The sequence below is a fragment of the Podarcis melisellensis genome (assembly GCF_964234715.1).
Source record: "Podarcis melisellensis genome assembly, chromosome: 2".
Lineage (NCBI taxonomy): Eukaryota > Metazoa > Chordata > Lepidosauria > Squamata > Lacertidae > Podarcis > Podarcis melisellensis.
In genome coordinates this window covers 115,337,643-115,358,400 of record NC_138529.1, presented here as the reverse complement: position 1 = coordinate 115,358,400, position 20,758 = coordinate 115,337,643, and the positions used below count along the sequence as shown (strand labels likewise).

Sequence of the window (20,758 nt, the reverse complement as noted above, 5' to 3'; positions counted from 1 at the left end):
TAGCTATTTGCTGGTCCATCAACCCTGATGGACCTAGAAATATTCCCAGTTCCCCTAATTGCTGTCAAAACTATCCCAAGGTGGTGTCAAGCTGATATTTCCCCTAATATTTCCACACCTCAGACGATCTGATGCAAATCAACATTCATAAGCATGGAAACCGAATATGTTGATGCTTGCCTAAGTTTCCCAGATTGGCAACTTGCAATCCCAGTTCCTGGCAGTCTGTTTCTGAACTATAAGGCATTGGCTGGTTCCTGTCACCTGGCAGCTGGAGGTTTCCAGAGAGAGAGTGCAGAGGGCTGAGGAACCAGATGCTGGGACTTCAACTGGAGTTCAACAACACATGGGCCCCAGCCCTGCTATATGCTATATGGAGACAAGGAATGCTTTTTCCCCAATCAGATTCAGAACTATTTCCTGTCTTTTTACCTAGGAAGTACATTTCTGTTGCACACTTCCCTCATCAATGCCGCTGCAAGATATACTGCTTTCACGCACACAGCAACCCTGCGAGGGAGGTTTCACATAAAGATGGTGACCAGCTTTAAGTCACCCAATCAGCTTCACGACTGGGGAGGGATTTGAATTGTCCCCGGCATTTGTGGACCTAGACGCAAGGAAACCTGTGGTCATTCAGAGATCATTGGACTCCAGCTCCCATGAGTCCCAGCCAGGATGGCCAACGGCCAGGGAAGACGTGAGTTGAAATCTAACAACATCTGAAGGGGCCACAGGATGCCAGCCTTTCGCCAGGTAAATATTCTGTAACCATTTTGTCGTGCTGGCCCACTTTTACTATTCATGTTTGAACGTACAAAGGAACAAACTGTGCCTCGAAGAGGAAAGATCACCCAATCCCTGCCTCACCACCAGGTCGCTTTCTTGAAGGTCAGTCACAGAAGAAAAAAAGGAATAAAAAGGAACCTTTTTTCACAGAAGAAAAAAAGGAAAAAAAGGAACCTTTGGCACCAGCCTACACTTAAACACTCTGCTGTGGGGAACCTTTCGTTATTTGTTAAATGAAAGGCCAGTGACCCATTGGAAAAATCTATTTTGTGGGGAGTGGGGTCCAAACAGAAGCAGTGGGGACTGATGCCCATTGCTTGGCAGAGCAAGAGGAAGTGTTAGGCAGAGCCAACCAATTCCAGAACCATCTTCTATAATCTGCAAGATAAAAAAGTAAAAATTATATAACTTCATAGCTGAAGGTTTAACTGTTTGAGGGCTCTTGTGTTTCTAATATTTTGTTGGAAGCCACCCAGAGTAGTAGGGCAACGCAGTTAGATGGGTGGCGTACAAATGATAAAATTATGATGAAGAAGAACTTAGGAAGAAAAAAAAAGAAGAGAATATATATAAAATAATGATAAACATTCAACACAGCAGCTTTTCAGTGTGACACTTGTGGCTGTGTTTCTTTTTCAAGCTCACTTTTGCCTGGCGGCATCAACAATGTGGCCGCTAGCAGCTGGCTTTCCAAGTTCACCTCTGGTAATCGGGGGCCCCAGGGATCCCTTGCCAGAGACCCCTCCATTCCCCGAGTCGAGTTCTTGCTGTGAGCTGGCCCCCTCCTGCGAGAGAAGCTCACGCTCTCAAAGAGCTTCAGCTTCTCTGGGGCCAAGAGAGCGGCGGTGGCCACAATGCACTCCTTCACCAGCTCGCCTCTGGAGAGCGGGCGAAGCTTTTTGGAGACCAGCTCGCTCACCACGAAGCTGGCTTGCTCCACGCTGTCCATTTCCTTCCTTGGTTCTGGGGCGATGCCTTGCTGGGCGTGCAGGTCCATTTTCAGCGCCTTGACCTTCTCCTCGCGCAGCTGCCCTTGGAACTCCTCATACTGGATGTGCTTCGTCCTGTAGTGCCTCTGCAGGTTGGCTTTCTTCAGGATGGAAAGGGCCTCACCACAAATGAGGCACACGGGCATGCCTTTCAGCTCCACAAAGAAATAGTCTTGTGTCCATTTCTTATTGAAAATGCGGCACTCCAAATCTATCTTCCTCTTCTTGTGCGACGGCATTGCAACCAAATGATCTAACAACAAAGAAACAGGTGGAGCGGTTAACTGGATTTCTTCCAGGGTAAGGGGAGTGATGATATAATTATAATCAAGAGAAAATACTGGAAACCAAGGCTCCACAACCGCCATCTTGTGCTTCAGCCCCCTTCAGCCTTATTAGTGGGAGAGGAAGCCCTGCTGATGACATCCTTCCATGGCAGGATTAAAAACTCAGATATCTATCAGTTAATTGCTAAATGGCACCTTAAACCTAGGCTACGGTCGCCACAATGGAATGCCGAGGTGCCATTTTTTACTTTTGGCAATGAGATTATCCTTATTATTCATTTCATTTCTATACCGCTTTCTATTTTAAAGAAAAAGCCTCAAAGCGCTTCACAACACATCAAATAAAACAAATAAAAAAAATAAAAACCAATTCAAGCTTCAAGGGAAATATTTCAGATCCTTCTTCTCCCCCTCTCCTCGTGTGGGTTCTCCCGTGTGTCAGGAGAGAGGGGCTACCTGTCTGAAGCTCTAACTGCAGTCAGGGCAATGGGAAGGTTTCTCTCACCTGTGTGGATTCTGACCCCCAAGCTCTCCCTGCACTCAGAGCACCTGGATGGCTTCTTCCCCATGTGGATCCTTTTGTGTGAAGGGAGCAACGATTTCCAGCCAAAGCTCTTCCTGCCCTCGGAGCACCAGTACAGCTTCTCTCCTGGGAAAGCCCCCTTGCACACAGTGAGCTCCTCAAGGCTTTCCCACACAGGCTGCAGTGATTGGGGTCAGGGCCATAGTTAGGGGACAGCGAGGAAAGCCCCCACTAGGGGCACAGGTGAGGAGGGCCCCCCAAAAGCAGCTAAAAAATATGTCAGTAATATGTCCATAAATAAAAATTTCGATGATCGCCTGATAAGAAAAAGTTTTAAATAGAGGGTATTTATATGTTACCCGGGGGCCCTGCAACACAGCCGCTCGGAACACAAAAGGGATTGGGGTGTGGAGGGGGGTGTTGCCCGGAAGAGAAGCGGCTCTGGCCCAGCAGAAGCCCCCCCTCCCCCCCTCTCAGCAGCCTGACCAAGAGGGCAAGTTGAGGTTGAGGGCAGTGCGCAATGTGAGGGAAGGCAAGAGGGTGCATGGGCCTCTCTCTGTGTGTGAGTGGGTATCCAAGTGGAGGGATGGTGGAGGGAGCCAGCCCAGCACCAGGCTTCAGAGGTTCCTTTCGTTAGTGGAATGAGAGGGTTGCTGCCTCTGCCGCTGCTGCCACCATCACAACACACGAAGGCAGCAAAGGCAGCAGCTGGCAATTTATCGAGCTGTGGGGGTTTGGATTGGTGAACACCGATCATGTATTAATAATGCTAATTTGGAGGCACCTCTGGTAGAACATTTTGTTTCTCATAATCATTCAGATACAGATCTATTATTTACAGTTTTATGGGTGAATCAGAAGGCAATTAGCATCAGAAAATATTATGAGTGACAGTTACGGCAGCAAGAAACACGGTTTCTTTTCATGTTTCAAACCATTTATCCAGGGGGTCTCAACTCTAAGTTAGACTTTAATTGTTTCAAATTTCATTTCACTGGTCAACAACAATTTTGTTGTCTGTGTTTTTTCAGTTGATTCAGGACGAATCTGATGCACTGAATCCAAAAATCACATTGGTTTTGCTCAATCAGGTCAAGTTTTTGAGCTATGGCCACATGTCTTTTTTTACGTTTTTGTTCACATGTACGCTTGTGTGAGGGACGCGGGTGGCGCTGTGGGTAAAAGCCTCAGCGCCTAGGGCTTGCCGATCGAAAGGTCAGTGGTTCGAATCCCTGCGGCGGGGTGCGCTCCCGCTGTTCGGTCCCAGCGCCTGCCAACCTAGCAGTTCGAAAGCACCCCCGGGTGCAAGTAGATAAAGAGGGACTGCTTACTGGCGGGAAGGTAAACGGCATTTCCGTTTGCTGCGCTGGCTTGCCAGATGCAGCTTTGTCACGCTGGCCACGTGACCCAGAAGTGTCTCCGGACAGCGCTGGCCCCTGGCCTCTTAAGTGAGATGGGCGCACAACCCCAGAGTCTGTCAAGACTGGCCCGTACGGGCAGGGGTACCTTTACCTTTACCTTACGCTTGTGTGGAGCATTTTAGAAGAAGTTGGTGGGGGTAAAATGCCATGTTGAATAATTGTTTTGATTGGAAATGATTGTTTTAATGACAAGAAGTATTCAGGTCCGATAGTTCTGGGTGATTATGTCGAAAAGGGATCAGTTTGAAGTCATAAAACCTTGAAATCTTTCATAAATTGGTGCGGCAAAGCATAAAGTTGGGGGATCAAAACTAAGTTAATGGGGCAGCCGCCCCATGAAGTATCCTGCTCTTCAATCAGCATGTCGTCCTGTAGCTCATTGTGATGAAATTCTAGTGCCCATCTTCGGAGAACTTCCTGACATTAGTGACGAAGATGCCTCCAGTGTTGAAGGACATGAAGAAGAAGAAGTGGTTATTGAAGATGATGCTCCACATCCATTTTCCCAAAAGGAGCTGAATTATCTAGTTCGCGACCTCAGCTTGTCAAAAGACTCTGCTGGACTGTTGGCATCCAGATTGAAGGGAAAAAACCTCCTCTCTGACAGTGCTCGCATCAGCTTCTTCCGCAACAGGCATCAAGAGTACCTCCGTTTTTTCTTGGAAGAGAAGGACTTGGTGTACTGTGCAGATATTGTGTGGCTTCTGCTCAAGCTTGGAGTGCCACAGTACGAACCCAAAGATTGGAGACTGTTCATTGACAGCAGCAAGCGATCACTGAAATGTGTTCTGCTACACAATGGCAACCAGTTTGCCTCTATACCCCTGGCTCACTCGAATACACTGAAGGAGAACTATGAAGCGGTGAAGTATGTGCTGGAGAAAATTGGTTATGATCAGCATAAGTGGTTTATTTGTGTTGACCTGAAGATGGTGAACTTTTTGTTGGGATAACAGTCTGGCTTCACCAAGTACCTGTGTTTTCTGTGCATGTGGGATAGTAGGGACCGTGCTCAGCATTACACGGCCTGTGCAGGAGGAATTGGTGCCTTGCAAAGAAAGGAACGTCATCAATGACCCTCTGGTGGACAGAGACAGAATACTCTTCCCACCGCTGCACATCAAGCTCGGCTTAATCAAGCAGTTCACCAAGGCTCTGGACAAGGATGGTGACTGCTTCACTTACTTGTGCCAGGCGTTTCCAGGATTGACCATGGAGAAGTTGAAAGCTGACATCTTTGACGGTCCTCAGATCCATCAGCTCATCCGAGATCCAGAGTTCGGAAACTCAATGAACAAAGTGGAACTGGAGGCGTGGAAGGCATTTGTTCTGGCAGTGATGAACTTTCTTGGCAACAATAAGGCCAGAAATTACGCAGAACTTGTCAACATGCTGACTGCTTTCAGAAACCTGGGCTGCAACATGAACGTCAAGATGCACTACCTATTTTCACATATGGACCGGTTTCCTGAGAACCTGGGTTCAATGAGTGACGAGCAGGGGGAGAGACTCCATCAGGACATGAAAGAGATGGAGACCAGGTATCAGGGTCGCTGGGACGCAGTCATGATGGCTGACTACTGTTGGACTCTGAAGAGAGACCTCCCTGCCGCTGAGCATTCCTGGAGTTCCAAGAAACGGAAGTTCAAGCCCTGAAGTTTGAAAAATGGTGAAGCAACATGCAATTTACGTGAACTTACCTTTATCAATGCCCACCATTCAGTTTACAGTAAACTTGACCTGATGGAGAAAAACGAATGCCATTTCCTGAATCAGCAGCGTAAAAATACCCTAAATCAGTTGTAGAAATCTAGACAACATTCAAAAAGTATTTTGTCTGTAACTTTACACTGCTCCTTTAATCCCAGACTCCTTGTATTTGTATTGTTACTTTGCACTGTACCTTTAAACTCAACCTCCTTGTTATTAGCACCACCTGGAGTTGGCTTTATATGTTTTTCAAAAAATATTGTTAGTAGCAGTGACAACATTATTACATGAGCACTGTTCCATAGCATTTGGTATTTTCATTTACATACATTCCTTCGAAATAAGATGGGGTATGTACTCTTTTTCATTACTGTTTGTATTCTAGTTTATAATTTTTGTAAAGTGGTATGTCATGCAGATCATAGTCTGCAAAACTTTATTTTCAGTTTATGAAGCAATTCTATATCCTCCCACCACGCTGACAAGAATTCCACAAAACAGTAGTCAATATCTGGAATCACTGTTCAGTGTTGGACATCATATTTGCCGAATACACAAAGCTTCACAGCTTGTCTTTCATCCTGCAAAGTCTGGTTCCTCACTTCATTGAAAGATTTCCAGAGACTTTGAGACTAAAGATTTCATTTTGTACTTGTTATGGTTTGAAGGAATGCTGTAAAGATTGTCCATTGCGTATATACATGGTCATCGTGTTGCCTAGACATTGCTGACGTGAGCTTAGGGGCGACAGCGGCCACAGTGCTGAAAAGTCCAAATAAATGGGCAGTCGCAGATCATGAATCTGACTTTCCTCCAACTTCCAAACCAAAACGGGAGGAAAAAATATTTCAGGTTTGAAGGTGGCATGTTAGTCTGGTTTGCTAAACCAAAACTAAGCCAAAATTTAGCTTAGTAAGTGTGAGGCAAAATACAGGGCAGTAAAACAAGGAACAGGGTGGTGAATCCAGGGCAGGGCAGGGCAGGGCAGGGAGGGGCGTTGGTGGACAGTTGGTTTTCTCTTTCCACCTGGTACTGAAGTGACTTCAAAACAATCCATTCCAATCTCCGGCAGCCTCACAGGATGGGCCCCCTGGAATTTGTCACACATGCATGCACGAACCCAGATACTCATGAATCTGTCAGTCTGTCTGTGCTTGGCTACCCAGAGTTTAAATGCAGGACTTTTCACACACACACACCCCCCCTTTCAAACACAGGTGCTTGGAGAGGATCCCTAATTTGGCAGAGAGAGAGGGGGGAGAGATAGATCTGAAATACTGGACAAAACTATCAATACAGGACATGGCATTTTTGAATTAGGCAAAGCAGGACTTTATAGGTGATAATCAGCACATTGTGTCCAGAAACAGACAATTAGGCAGACGGAGCTGTTCTCATATGGGAGTCCTATGCTGCCTATAGCCAGCCCTGGTCAGTAATGTGTCTGCAGCTCTTTCAGCCAGTTGAACTTTCTGAGCTCTTTTCAAAGGCAGCCCCAGGTAGAGTGTGTTAAACTAACTCCTACGCAATGTGGCACCAGACTGCTTTCTTTTTTTGTAATTATCTGTTTGTTTTAAATTCTGTAGCTTAAATTCTCTTGATGCTTGTTTTTTTGAGAAGGGCCTCTTACGGTCACAAAGCAATGATTTTCAGGGCAGCTCCATAACATTGATTGCGCCCTCACAAAGCCCCTTTTTGTGTGGGGATTTGGATCCAGAAAAGGAGCAGACGGGGAAAGGTTAAGCAGAATCCCACCCACCCACTGCGCCACCCTTAGGTGTGCTCAGTCTTCGCCTGCTTCATGACTCCACCTTGCATGAGAAGGCAGGATGGAGCTCCAGGAAACAGGAAGTGGTCCTTCAACCAGCCAGGACATCTCACCATCACAGACAGATCCAGTCTCCTGCTGTGGAGTCAAGAGTGGCACAGGGATGGCAGAGAGCGGAGGGGAAGGGGCCAGGGACAGAAGGGAAGGCAGGGCTCCAGATGCTCCCTTGGACCCCTCACCTGACACCAAGGGGAGCTCCTCTTCTGGGGCTAAAAGCATTGGCGTGGTTTGATTTTATCAGTATTACAAGGAAGCATAGAAGGAAAGGTAAAAAACACCTATACGGTTTATTAAAGTATCTGTGATTTTTCCCCTGTGTGAGTTCGTTGATGTCTTCTAAGTCTCCCAATTGCACTGAAGCTCTTTCCACATTCAATACATTTGAATGGTTTCTCTTCCATGTGAGTTCGTTGATGTCTTCTAAGTTTCCCACTTTCACCGAAGCTCTTTCCACATTCAATACATTTAAATGGTTTCTCTTCCATGTGAGTTCAAATCAAATTTTATTAAACGGTCACAGACCAGATTAACTCGTACAGCTAGTCAGCGAAGCATAACACCGGAAAAAACAAAGGACAATTTCAATACAGATTAGGCCATAACAGCAATTTAAAATTAGACAGCATAAATAAAATTAAATATTTGCCTTCCCCTGCATATTGACATTGGAAAGCTCTTGTTTCCTACGCCTAATAGCGGCTATACAGAATTTGGCAACATTGATCGTAATTTCAGGAACCTTATCTTCTACCAAGGCTCTCATACGTTGGAGTTCTGGTTCCTGTTTAAGCTTTTGTAGAACTGGGGCAATAAAGGTCAGGCGTAGATCCTCGTAGTAACTACAGTGCAGCAATACATGCAGACTTGTTTCCACTTCCGATGAGCCACATGGGCAAACACGTGACTCATATGGTTTGCCCTCATATCTGCCTAGCAGCAGGGCAGAGGGCAGAACGTTGAATCTGGCCAGGGTAAAGGAGTGTCTGTACTTAGGAATTTGTAAATCAGCCAGATAATTTGCGGGTGAAAACCCTCTCCCAAAGTCTCTAATTATGGCATGTTTATCCATTTTGCCCATATGACATTGCAACTCTATGTCCCTAATGCGTTGAAGCACTTGACTTTTGGCTCTCTCATATCCTGCCGCTATCAAGATCTGCGGGGAGAATCCCAAGCTTCTTATCTTTTCAAACAGGGAAGCTTTCCAGGTAGAATGAAAGGTGTCTAAGAGTGTTAAAGGAGCCAGACTGGCCGGGGAAAAAATAAGTTTTAACCAATAGTGTATCTTTAGAATCCACAACCGCGCGTTAACGGGTGGTTGTCCAACTTCTAAGCGGACAGCTATATTAGATACACAGGGGGGGATCCCCAATAGACACCTATAGAATTTTGTTTGAAATGCCTCCATAGGTGCAAAATTTTTAAAACTACAAACCTGGGATCCATAAGTGAGTTGTGGGAGTATTTTTGCAGCAAAAACCTGGAAGGCTGCCGGAACGTATTTACCCCCTTTCCCGTGAAAAAATCTTGTAAGGGCTTTATTGGCCCTTCCTGCGTTGGCAATGGCGTTTTTCATCTGTTGGTGCCACGAGACCCTTTCCTGAAAAGTTATTCCCAGGTATTTGAAAGTTGCTACCTTTATTCTCCATTTGTGTTTCCTTCTTTTTTTTGAAAACACCATAATTTTAGATTTGCTGTAATTTATTGATAGTTGTTCCGCTTGACAATAGTCAGCAAGTGATCTCAAAAGCTTCCTCAAGCCAACGCAGGAAAAGGAGAGTAGGACTGCGTCGTCCGCATACAGAAGCACCGGGAGGGGCAAACCTGCCAGTTTGGGAGGGTGGGCATTTTCTTTTGCCATGTTTACTGCTAGAGAGTTGATGTAGAAATTAAATAGCATTGGCGCGAGGACACATCCTTGTTTAACCCCATAGTGCGTTTGAATTTCTTTAATTAGATGGCCTGACCGATCGCATCTTACCCTCACCCTGGTGTTTTCGTATAGACCACGAATAAGGCGTAATAAGTGTTTATCTATGTTTGTAGTGCCAAGCTTTTCCCAGAGTCTATCCCTTGGTATTAGATCAAAAGCCGATTTAAAATCGACAAAAGCTGCATATAAAGACCCCCCTTTTCTAGAATATTTATCTGCCAGGTGTTGAAGGATAAGGGCCTGGTCTATGGTTGAATGCTTTGCTCTAAAGCCAGCTTGCTCTAAAGCCAGCTTTGCTCTAAAGCCAGCTTCTGATAGAATATGCTCTCTTTCCATCCACTCCACTAATTTATCACATAAATGAGCAGCATACAGTTTACTAATAATACTTAATAGACTGATTGGTCTGTAGTTAGCTGGCTCAGTTCTGTTTCCTTTCTTGAATATTGGAATGATGATGGCTAAACCCCAGTCCTCGGGGATAATAGCCGCTTGATTTATACTAGTGAACAAGGCGGCTAGCACAGGGGCCCACCATTCAACATTTGCCTTAAGAATTTCTGGTGGGATATTATCAGCACCCGGGGCTTTCCCTGATTTAAGAGATTGAATAAGGCCAGTAATTTCTTCTGTGGTCACAGGGGGCCATTCCTTGCCAAATTCACTTGAAGCAGGAAGCAGAACTGGGACCAGTTGATTTGATGAATATAATGAGAGGAAATAGGCCTCCCATGCTCCAGCGGGTATAGAGTATTCAATTTCAATCGGGGAGTCTCTCCAGCTTTTTGCAATTGTTTTCCAAAACGTGGCAGAATCTTTCCTTTGGGAGGCCTCCACTAGGCACTGCCATTCCTCCCTTTGTGCCTGGAGCTTTTTCTTGTTAATCAAAGCTTTATAACTGTGTTTTAACTCAAACCAGTCTAATGGAAGCGAAGGTAAGTTCGCTGCTCTATAGTTCCTGTACTTATCCAGCAGGAGGCGTTTCATAGCCATGCATTCTTGGTCAAACCAAGGTTTGGATTTATTAGAGTGTAGAGATTGCCATGGCGTTTTTTTGTTGGTCAGATAAGGTTGTAGGGACGAAATCAGTTCCCGGAACATGTCTAATCTAGCCTCAGGAGTTGGGGAATTAACGAGGTTCTCCTTTCTAGCAAGAAAAGTATCTGAGTGAAGTCTTTCCGATATTTCATCACTCAATTTGCTGGACCATTTGATACGTGAGTATCTTAGCTCCATGTTTTCAAAATATGGGGCTACAAGTTTATCAGAGCAAAATAAATCTTTTCTTACATCCAGTATTAAACAGAGCGGTAGATGGTCGCTGTCAACCCTCTCCACCACTTTACATTCCCGTGCTCTGCTCAAAAGGTTAGATGACACCAGGACGTAATCGATAGTGGAGGCTCCCATGTTGGATATAAATGTAAATTCCCCACTGGGTTCTCTGTCGACACGACCATTTAATACAGTCAGATCCAGATTGTTGGAAAAACGTAGAAGGCATAGGCCTGCATAGTTGCAGCCCTTGTCTTTTGAGAGCCTTGGGGGAATAGAATGGGCTTCTTCAGAAATGGGAGGTACGTCATGGAAATGAGCATATAACGCTTCGTCTGATTGGCCAATTCTGGCATTTAAATCCCCAGCCAGCAGCACTGCCGCTGCAGGAGTTTGATTCATTAGCTCATCGACATATGATTCTAGCCTATGCCAGATATTTTTGATAAGCTGCTTGCCTCTTTGGGGAGGGGCATATATATTAATCAATAGAAGTGTGCAATATCTGCATTTCATTAATAATGCCATGGCCACACTGCTCAGAGGCTCCAACTCGACGAAAGATGCTCTCAACCTTGTGGATATTAGAATGCCTAGCCCTCCCTTAACTCGTCCCCCTTTGTTGCTTGGTGAACCTGCGAGCGAAAATGAGGCAAAACCATTTACATCTACGTCCCCTGTTAGCCATGTCTCTTGCAGGAAGACTATATCATGATCTTGAATAAAATTGACAAATGATTGGTCAGTCGCCTTGTTGAGCCAACCAGCAATGTTCCATGATAAAAATTTAAGATTGGCTTTATCATAGTCGAGTCTTTGTCAATTATTAGCTAACGTACTTTTAGGGTTTGTCGCTCTATGTATCGGTCGCCTATCGTCTTTGTATGGCGGGCTATCCAGCCGCTCTACGATTTCAATAGGTGGATGCAAAGTGCTCACGTTTGTGAACACCGGATCTTTATTATGCATAAATTCCTTCTGTGGATATTCTGTTGCGGCCTGATTTTGGCCCAGTTCTGTTTCATCTAGGTATCTCATTTTGTCCCATACGTCTGGTGGGGTCACCTTAGGGATATTTCTTCTTCGGGGGGGGGTGATGGAGTGCTCTCCTTGAAGGGTGGCACATTCTCTCTTGGTGGAAAGTTAATCTCCGCTTTAATCTGAAGGTTACGTGTTGTGGTCTTTTTTTGGTCTCCCTTAATAACCTCGTTGCCTGAAGCTCTCTCGGCCAGCTTATCTCTTAGCTTGTCTAGTCTTCCCAAGATGTCAGTTTGTATTAATGGTGGGAACATCCAGAATTTGTCAATTAGGATATTTTCTTCCATAGTAAAGAAATCCTCACCTTTGCTCACAAGGCATTGCGGATTCTGTTTGTCAGGCCAAAATTTTGAGAGTTGTTTCCCCTTTCTAAGATTTGCCTGCTTAGTTTTCAAAAGGGGGCTCAAAGGAGCCTTATTTTCAAAGAGCCTAAGTATTGTTATCTGTGCTTTTAAGAAGGCAGGTCTTGACCTAAGAATAAACTTGGCCAGGTTCTGATCCCTAAAAGTAGTCAGTGCTCTCACTGAGTGACCATCATAATGTAGATATTAAGAGAGTTTGTGTACTGGTCCAGTAAACGCTTCCACTGCGCAATCAGCAACAGTTCTCTTTGCAGAGCATTAATTAAGTCCAGTGCAGAGATTCTTGTTGCAGTACAAGCTTCAGAGTCTCAGTAGCAAAGGAATGACGACACAGGGAAGCCTGTCTTTCCAAAGACAGGTTTATTGCAGAAAGATAACAGAAACACCTCCGGAGCTTTCAGACATTTTTGCTTCATGCCCCTCAGGCAGAGAAAACAAACACTCTTTATATACTGAGCAACTTAACAACTTAACGAGCTTGACTACTTAAAGTCACATAACATTGCTAACTTGCCAGCGTCTTAGGTTTCACACCCTAACACCCCCTCTTGCTGGCAATACAAAAACAAAATTACTTCAGACCCATTTCTTCACAAAAGTTTTCATGCCGCTGAAACCCAAGCGGTTTTGTAAAACCATCAGCTTGATTTTCATGACTGGGACAGTAATTTAATTTAACAGTTCCTGCTTTTACCGTTTGACAAACATTTTGAAAGCAGATATCCAAATGTTTAGTACGACCTTTAAACTGCCCATTTTGTGCTAACTTAAGACACGGTTGATTATCACCCCATACAGTGATTGGAGTGATGGCCTTTTCATACATCTCTTGTGCCAAGCATTTGTAAAATTCTAGATCTCTACATAACTCAGATAAGGCACAGAACTCAGCTTCTGTTGACGACAAAGCAATCAGGTTCTGTTTCTTGGATCTCCACCCAATCAGAGAGTTACCAAATTTTATTACACAGCCAGACACTGATTTTCTATCCTTTAAATTTGCCCAATCACTATCTGCCCAACAAGTAATCTGTGCTTGTCCTTCAGAAGATAATTCAAGGCAAAAATCTTTGGTGTATTGTAAATATCTTAACACTCTTTGAATTCCTTTCCATGCATTTACACTAGGTTTTGAAGCTTCTCTGCTGAGTAAGTTAACAGCGTAAGCAATATCTGGTCTACTCCATTGCGAAAGATGAAGTAAGCTTCCCAGTGCTGACTGAAAAATTTCAGCACGCTTGAATTCAGCACTATCCTTGAACTCATTGTCTTTTACAAAACCCATTTCCATTGGTGTTCTAACACCTGCACACTCCGTCATGCCAAACTTTTTCAACATTTGCAATATCTTGCCTTTTTGATTCAGTAGGAAACTGCCATTTTTGGTCCTATCTATCTGAACACCAAGATAGACCTTCACATCACCAAGATTCTTAACTTTGAAGTGTTTATTTAACTCCTTGGCTAGTTTTTTTACTTGTTCTTGTGTCTTTGAAGTATAAATCAGGTCATCTACATAAACAAGCAAAGATTCTTGAGCATCTCCTGAACCTCTGAAATATAAGCAATTGTCAGCCTTGCTCCTGCTAAAACCAATGCTTACCAAAACGTCATTCAAGCACTCATTCCAATTATGAGCAGATTGCTTGAGTCCATAAATAGATTTATGTAGTTTCCATACCTGATTTGATTTACCAACTTTCAATCCTGGCGGTAGCTCCATATAGAGCTCTTCAGCCAAGTCTGAATGAAGATAAGCTGTAGAGACATCAAATTGATTCACTTTGAACCCTTTCTGAGCAGCAACTGCTAATAGTGCCCGTAGGGTTTCACTCCTTAAAGTGGGTGCATAGACTTCGGAATAATGTAACCCCTCTCTTTGCATAAAACCTCGAGCTACAAGCCTTGCTTTGTACTCTGGTTTCCCCATCGCTGTTGTCGTTATCCTGTACACCCACCTACAACTTACTGCCTTGGTACCTTCTGGCAGTTTGGTGATGGAAAACACACCCAGTTCTTTCATAGAATTCAACTCTTTTTGCATGGCCTCACGCCACCTACTGGCCTCCTCCTGGGGTAATTGCTCAACCTCCTCAAAACTTTCAGGTTCGCAATTTGCCAAACCAGCCCAAACACTAATAGCTTGGTACCTTTCAGGAGGTATACCTTTGTTGGCACGCTTGGAACGCCTTAACAGTTCCTGTGATGTTCCTTCAGTTTCCCCCTCTGACCCAGAATCACTAGTTGTCACCTGTTTGTCACTAGTAGTTGAAGAACTTTCTGATTCTGACTTTACACGTCTCTCTTGCTGTACAGGTGAACTTTTAGAGCTAGAAGATTCTGACTTTACACGTCTCTCTTGCTGTACAGGTGAACTTTTAGAGCTAGAAGATTCTGACTTTACAGACTTGGGTGAACTAGACAATTTCTCACCCTCGTCCTCAGACTCAAATTCCTCAGCCTGTTCTGGAACTAATACCTGCCCTGGGGCCTGAGTTTCATTGTTACTGTTCACCACATCAAATAGTATGTCAGGATTTCCATGAATTTTATTCCAACCATCCTGTTCACAAAATTCCGCACTTCTGCTGATTGTGATTTTCGTTTGATTGCCTTCTACATTCAGAAATCTCCAACCTTTTGTGTTTGCTTGATAACCACAGAAAAACATTTCTTTAGATCTAGGATCGCCTTTCCTACGTTGTGCCCTAGGCACCAGCACATAAGCACGACATCCAAAAACTCTTAGATGATCAATTTTTGGTTTTTCCCCAAATAGCATGAAGTAAGGAGTGTTGCCTACTATGCTATTGTACACTCTGTTAAAAGTATAATTTGCATACAGTGCAGCCTCAGCCCAAAACTGCTGTGGAAGTCCAGAATCAAACAGCAAAGCAGCAATGGCTTCCTGTAATGTTCGAAAATTTCTTTCGGCAACTGCATTCTCCTGTGGTGAATAGGGATTGGTAAGTCTATGAACTATACCTTTCCTTTTTAACCACGTCTCCAGCGTGTGGTTCACATATTCCCCACCACGATCTGAATGTATTTTACGTACCCTGGTGTCAAATTTACATTCGACTTCTTCAATCCAATCCATCAGGATGGAAGCTGCTTGTGATTTTTCTTTCAGAAAGAAAACCCAACTAGCCCTTGAAAAATCATCCACCAAAATTTGCATAAATCTCGCACCTCCAAGCGATTTGACTGGCATAGGGCCGCACACATCTGTGTGCACAAGTTCAAAGGGTTTCTTGCTTACTCTATCAGATCTAGGATAGTTACATGTCTTAACCTTAGCATGTTTACAAGCACAACAATCCAGAAAATTTGGACAGGGTTTAATGTTACACTCCTCAGCTAAATCTGGCATCTTGCTTACATACTTAAAGCATATATGAGCTAACCTTCTGTGTAGTAGATGTGCACAACCTGTATGAGGAGCCTTATTTACACACTTAGCTTGCGCTTCACCTGTTGAACATCTACCTGCTGCTAACTGCTCTTCATCCAAAACAAAAAGCCCATCCTCACAGGGAATTTTAACTAGTTCCTTCCCCTGTTTCGAAATGGTGCACACATCATTTTCAAACTCAACCTTAAAACCACTTTTTACCAGGCATGACACACTCAAAAGTCCATTCTTCATTCCTGGAAGAACGAAAAAAGGAAGGTTAGTTTGCAAACAATTAACATAAATTGTGCCTTTAAGGTTCATTTCTCGTTTACTATTGTCTGCTATAGTCACAGTTTTTGCAACTGGCAATGTCTTGCAGTTCATCAAGCTGCCACTAGATGTCACTGGAACTAAACTGTGACTTGCTCCACTGTCAATAATCCACTTCAAGGTTTGTTGGCTCCTTTTAGGACTCTGTTGTGCTGCCATTGCAGATAGTCCCTTATCAGACCTGCTCCCCCTCTGGATCGTTGATTCTTGTAGTTCTCACGTCGTCTTCCCCTGTAGCTCCGGAAACTGGCCTTAGACTGTTGAAATTCCTGTTGCTTTTCTGGGCACTTTGCTATCAAATGAAACCTGCTGCCACATCGAAAACATGACTTGCTGGCCATAGCAGACACTTGTGAGGCTTCCTTACAGCTCTGCCTGCTAGTTTCCCCAAGCTGGGAATTATCTGAACATCCAACCCTTGGGGTATTTGAATTATCAATACGTTTTCGATGATGTTGATATTCTTGCTCACACAATCTACCAGTCACATAATTCATATTCAGCTGGTCCTCTGGCAAAACTTGTAAAGTTAGTACTAAGTTTTCAAACCCTGCATGCAGGCTGCTAAGCAGAGTATAAACTTTAATATTTTCAGGAAAATTCACACCTAGAGATGACAGTCGGTTGAAATACTCAGTCATCTGTGACGTGTGTTCAACCACACTATCCCCTGGCTTCAGTTTCAACTCATACAAAGCACGTATAATGTTCACCTTCTCTCCGGGCGTGGCTCTATGGTGAATTTGCCTAAGAGCTTCCCAAATTTCAAATGCAGACCTTAAATTTTCCACATGAGGTAATTGGGAATCGTCTATCGATACCATCAACATGCATCTAGCTTTAGTGTCCATTTTATCATGTTCCCTGTTCTGAGCATGTGCAGCAGCCTGTTGCTCTGCTGTGGCATCTGCTGCAACAGCCACAAACGGCTTTCGCCTCTGGACATAGTCAGCCCACACTTCTTTGGCTTCCAACCAGACTTGAACCCTCTTAGACCATTGCACGTAATTAGCAGAGTTCAACTTTGTAAAGGGAACCTGGAAATTTTCCACTGCCATTCTTGGGGTCTGCTGCTACTCCCTCTGTGTGCCCTTGCTTCTCTTTCCCCTTGGGATTTGTTTTACTCACTTTTCAGACGCCTCCAGCCTCCTCTGAAGCCTTTTAAACCTTTTCCCTCCGTCTCTTCACTAGCAACCTACCACCGTCCTCTGTTTTTATTAACAAAACAAAAACACAACGGGAGGTCAAGCTAGCCTTTTGCAGCTAATGAAGCTGTAAATCTTCACTTACGCAGCTCTCTCAACTTTCTGCAGCCTCTCAGTTCCTTTAAGAGCTGGACTTCCGGGATAGCGCGATCCGGTAATGGCGGATTCCCTCCGAGCTCCGGAGGGAATCGGCTCCACAGAGGACGGGTCTTGCCGTGCCGGCGACACGGGGACCCTCAAAAACCGCAGGCGCTGAAGCCTGCGGACTGGTGACTCGGTGGGCACCTTAAACGCCCTCCCCGACCCGCGAAGAGCCTTTTTAAAGGCTGCGGAGTGGACTGGGGTGCGGCGCGGTGCTGAGAGTCCATCGCTACCTCGGCGGAGCGAAGCCGCGAGCCATGGCCGGAGAGCGCTGTCTTCCTTCCTGAAATTTGGACTGGAACAAAGAACCCGTGAGTAAAACGAAAATTCGACACTAAAATTTTACCTTTGATTGGAGTACGACCGGGGGATGTGCTAAAAGGAAGTCCACACTCTCCCCCCCACAAAAAGATTCAAGCAAGGAGAGGAGCACTAAGGTGGAAAGACTTTGGTGTTTAGAAAAACAACTTGCACGAAATGGATTAAAAGTTATTGTGCTGGAGAGGAAAGAGGAATATTAGAAGCTTTTGTGTAACCCCTCCCCCCATTCTGGACCCGGGAGTGTCCTGCGTGTGAGCCTGAGGGAAAAAAAAAGAGAAAGTTTGACAGCTGTCAAAAGAGCTGTTAAACGGATGATTAGAGGCTGGAACTGTGATATTTAGAAATTTCTCTTTGGATTAAGGTGACATATTGTATCTGAACTGATTGGAAACAAAGTATTTTGAACAACAAAGTAACGAATTGCTGGAAAAGAACTATTAGACTGGCAATCCCCCTGGAGGGAACAAAGGATACTGCAATGGCTGCAGAAGGAAAATTATGGGCAGAGATAGAAAGGATGTTTTTTCTCGTGGGAACTTTACAAGAGCAGACTGCAGATATGAGCAAACAACTTGTGACCTTGAATCTGAAACTGAGCAACTCTGCGGACGATACAAAGTTGGAAAAAAACCTGGCAGCCGGAAAAGAAGAGACAGCTTTGGAAATAGGGGGAAAAGAAGAAGAAGAAGAAGGAGAGGATGTTCAGATGGAAAGCACCAACCAAAAGTCTGCAGCCTTAGGAAACATAGCAACTGAAGAAGAGGACCAGTGGACCGTAAATCTGCAAAAGGAGAGAAGGACAAAGGAAGAAGCCCCTGGAATATCTGGAATACTGGAATACAAAAAAATAAATAAACATGATTGGGACTTCTTCCTCAAGTTCGAATATGGGAGACTGGCAGATCCATGGCAGCAATTGCTATTGACTGATTCGGTGGAAGGAAAGAACAAGCATGATTGGGACCTTTTCTTTAAGATTGAACATGGGAGATTGGCAGATTCTTGGCAGCAATTGCTACTGACTTTGGTGGAAGGAAAGAAGATGGAACTTGGGACACAACTCCTTCGAGAACTGAAGGCCAATAAGCAACAAAACAGATGGAGAAAGACTAACTGGGGCTTGAGAGCCTCGGATGTGAGAAATCCGGGCTGAAACTGTTCTTTTAGAATAGTGATATGGGAAGGGACAGAAACCGGGCCAGGGAGGGAGGGGGAGAGTAGAATAGTAAAAATTTATGATTTTTGTTCTTTTTAATTTTGATATGGATTGTTTAATAAAAAGGGAGGATTTCGTGGGAGAGAGGGTAGGACGACCTTAGAGAAAGGAGTTAATGTGTAAAAATAGGATAAGTAAACTTGAGCCCAACAAGAGATGTTAAATATTAAGAACAGAGGATAAAAATATAATAGAGAGAAGAGGAAATAACTTGCTGAATTAACTATTGAAATTGGAATGGGGGAAGGAGAGATGTGGGGAAGTCAAGGAAAGAGGGTAATGAACATTATATATGTTTTGTTTTGTGTTCTGTGTTTGTGTGTGTATGTCTATAAAATGTGAAAACTCAATAAAAAATATTTAAAAAAAAAAAAAAAAAGAGCTGGATTTACGACCAAGCCGGTCTTCTCTCATCCGAAAGCTGCTTTCACTTTCTCTGCACACAATACAGCTGTAGAAACGTAGAAGGATCCATAACCTAAGAGAGTTTGTGTACTGGTCCAGTAAACGCTTCCACTGCGCAACCAGCAACAGTTCTCTTTGCAGAGCATTAATTAAGTCCAGTGCAGAGATTCTTGTTGCAGTACAAGCTTCAGAGTCTCAGTAGCAAAGGAATAACGACACAGGGAAGCCTGTCTTTCCAAAGACAGGTTTATTGCAGAAAGATAACAGAAACACCTCCGGAGCTTTCAAACATTTTTGCTTCACGTCCCTCAGGCAGAGAAAACAAACACTCTTTATATATTGAGCAACTTAACAACTTAACAAGCTTGACTACTTAAAGTCACATAACACTGCTAACTTGCCAGCGTCTTAGGTTTCACACCCTAACAGATATTCCACCGAGGTGATGTCATTAAAATTAACCATTCCTGGCAGTATGTCATTTAGGCTAGATACAAAGTTCATTATTCGCTGTTTCCCTGTAAGGAAGCCCTTAGGCTTCGGGAAGTTCGTGAGTACCAATTTCTGGGGATTTAGGATCAAATTCCAATCTCTTTCCTGTCTGGAAGCTTGCCAGGACTGAAGGAGGGTATCATCTCTACTAAGCGCTTCCTCTTCCCCGCTGTTCAATTTGCTAAGTGTTTTATTGCCTTCATAGGTAGAGGCCTCTACTTCCGCAGCATCAGGTTTGTTAAATAGTTGGTTATCCAGGGACTGAATTGTTACTTCTGCCTTCTCACTTGCTACTGGAGTCAGCCTTGGCAAGTCCTCCTTAGCCGGTTACTGTGTAACTATCTTTGTTTCCCTCTTTTTACCCTTCTTTTTACTGTCCCGTGTGGTCGATTTATTTGGGGCCGAGGGCAGAAGTTTAAACAATTTCTGCCAATGTATGTTTCGATTACTGCGGGTATACTTGACTTTCCTTGTTGTTTTGATATTTTTACTTTTCTTCACTTTTACCCTTGAGTTGTGTCTTTGCAGATTCTTATTTATTACTGGTTTGTTCGTCCCCTCTAGCTCAACTGTTTTATGTTCTTGGGGCAAATCATTTAATTTTATCTCTTTTAATTGAGGTGTGAAATTTTCTACTAACGTCAGCAGTAGCCCATTTGTTATTGTTAAGTAATTTTTTATGTTGGCTAGATCAGTACTTATTCCTAGGGAATAATCCAAAGGGCGGCCGTCACTCAATTCTGTTTGAGAGTATTTTGGAATAGGTATCTGGTTTTGATGGGTTGATGTAATTTCTTCCGTGGGCAGCTGTTCCTTAGTAATAGAGGTATTTCCCTCCTGAAGTTCCTCGGCTAGAGCTAGTTCTTGCGCTAGGCTGCATGGGGAGTTAATATTTCCAGTATCTTGATATATCTCTTTAGAATAAGACGTCCAATCAAGAACAGTAAGAGAGGGGGGTATTACTTCATCAAGAATTAACTCTTTTTGTGGACTCTTACCCTCCTCCATCTTAGGAAAGTAATTTGTGATTTTGCTTTGTCTTTTACCAGGGCCCGGGGGGCTGATTGCCGAGTCAGGCAGTATATCCAACTCCTTA

The 20,758-nt window shown here is 44.0% G+C and overlaps 1 protein-coding gene and 1 long non-coding RNA gene across 3 annotated transcripts; both read right to left on the bottom strand.

Moving 5' to 3' along the window:
* Positions 1–1,349: 1,349 nt before the first annotated feature.
* On the bottom strand, positions 1,350–9,179 carry LOC309365144 (EPM2A-interacting protein 1-like). 2 transcript variants are annotated; one of them, XM_081903332.1, is made up of 2 exons: positions 2,571–2,995; positions 1,350–2,031 (listed from the first exon to the last, which is right to left on the bottom strand). In XM_081903332.1, exons 1-2 carry the CDS (start codon positions 2,632–2,634, stop codon positions 1,394–1,396), a joined length of 702 nt encoding a protein of 233 aa, XP_081759458.1. In that variant the 5' UTR covers positions 2,635–2,995; the 3' UTR covers positions 1,350–1,393. The 2 variants fall into 2 exon arrangements, with proteins under 2 accessions (XP_081759458.1, XP_081759459.1); XM_081903333.1 differs by lacking the exon at positions 2,571–2,995 and adding an exon at positions 5,710–9,179 and having other exon boundaries at positions 1,352–2,031.
* Positions 9,180–12,500: 3,321 nt separating this feature from the next.
* LOC309365510 lies at positions 12,501–17,220 on the bottom strand. The gene is made up of 2 exons (XR_014166217.1): positions 17,011–17,220; positions 12,501–15,806 (listed from the first exon to the last, which is right to left on the bottom strand). It is a non-coding gene; the product is annotated as an uncharacterized lncRNA (long non-coding RNA).
* Positions 17,221–20,758: the final 3,538 nt, after the last annotated feature.

Excerpts from the sequence above, each read along its gene's own strand:
- LOC309365144 (XM_081903332.1), bottom strand. The coding sequence starts at position 2,634 with ATGGGGAAGAAGCCATCCAGGTGCTCTGAGTGCAGGGAGAGCTTGGGG. Across the intron at positions 2,032-2,570 it reads GGGGGTCAGAATCCACACAG|ATCATTTGGTTGCAATGCCG; the intron begins GTGAGAGAAACC and ends CTTTGTTGTTAG.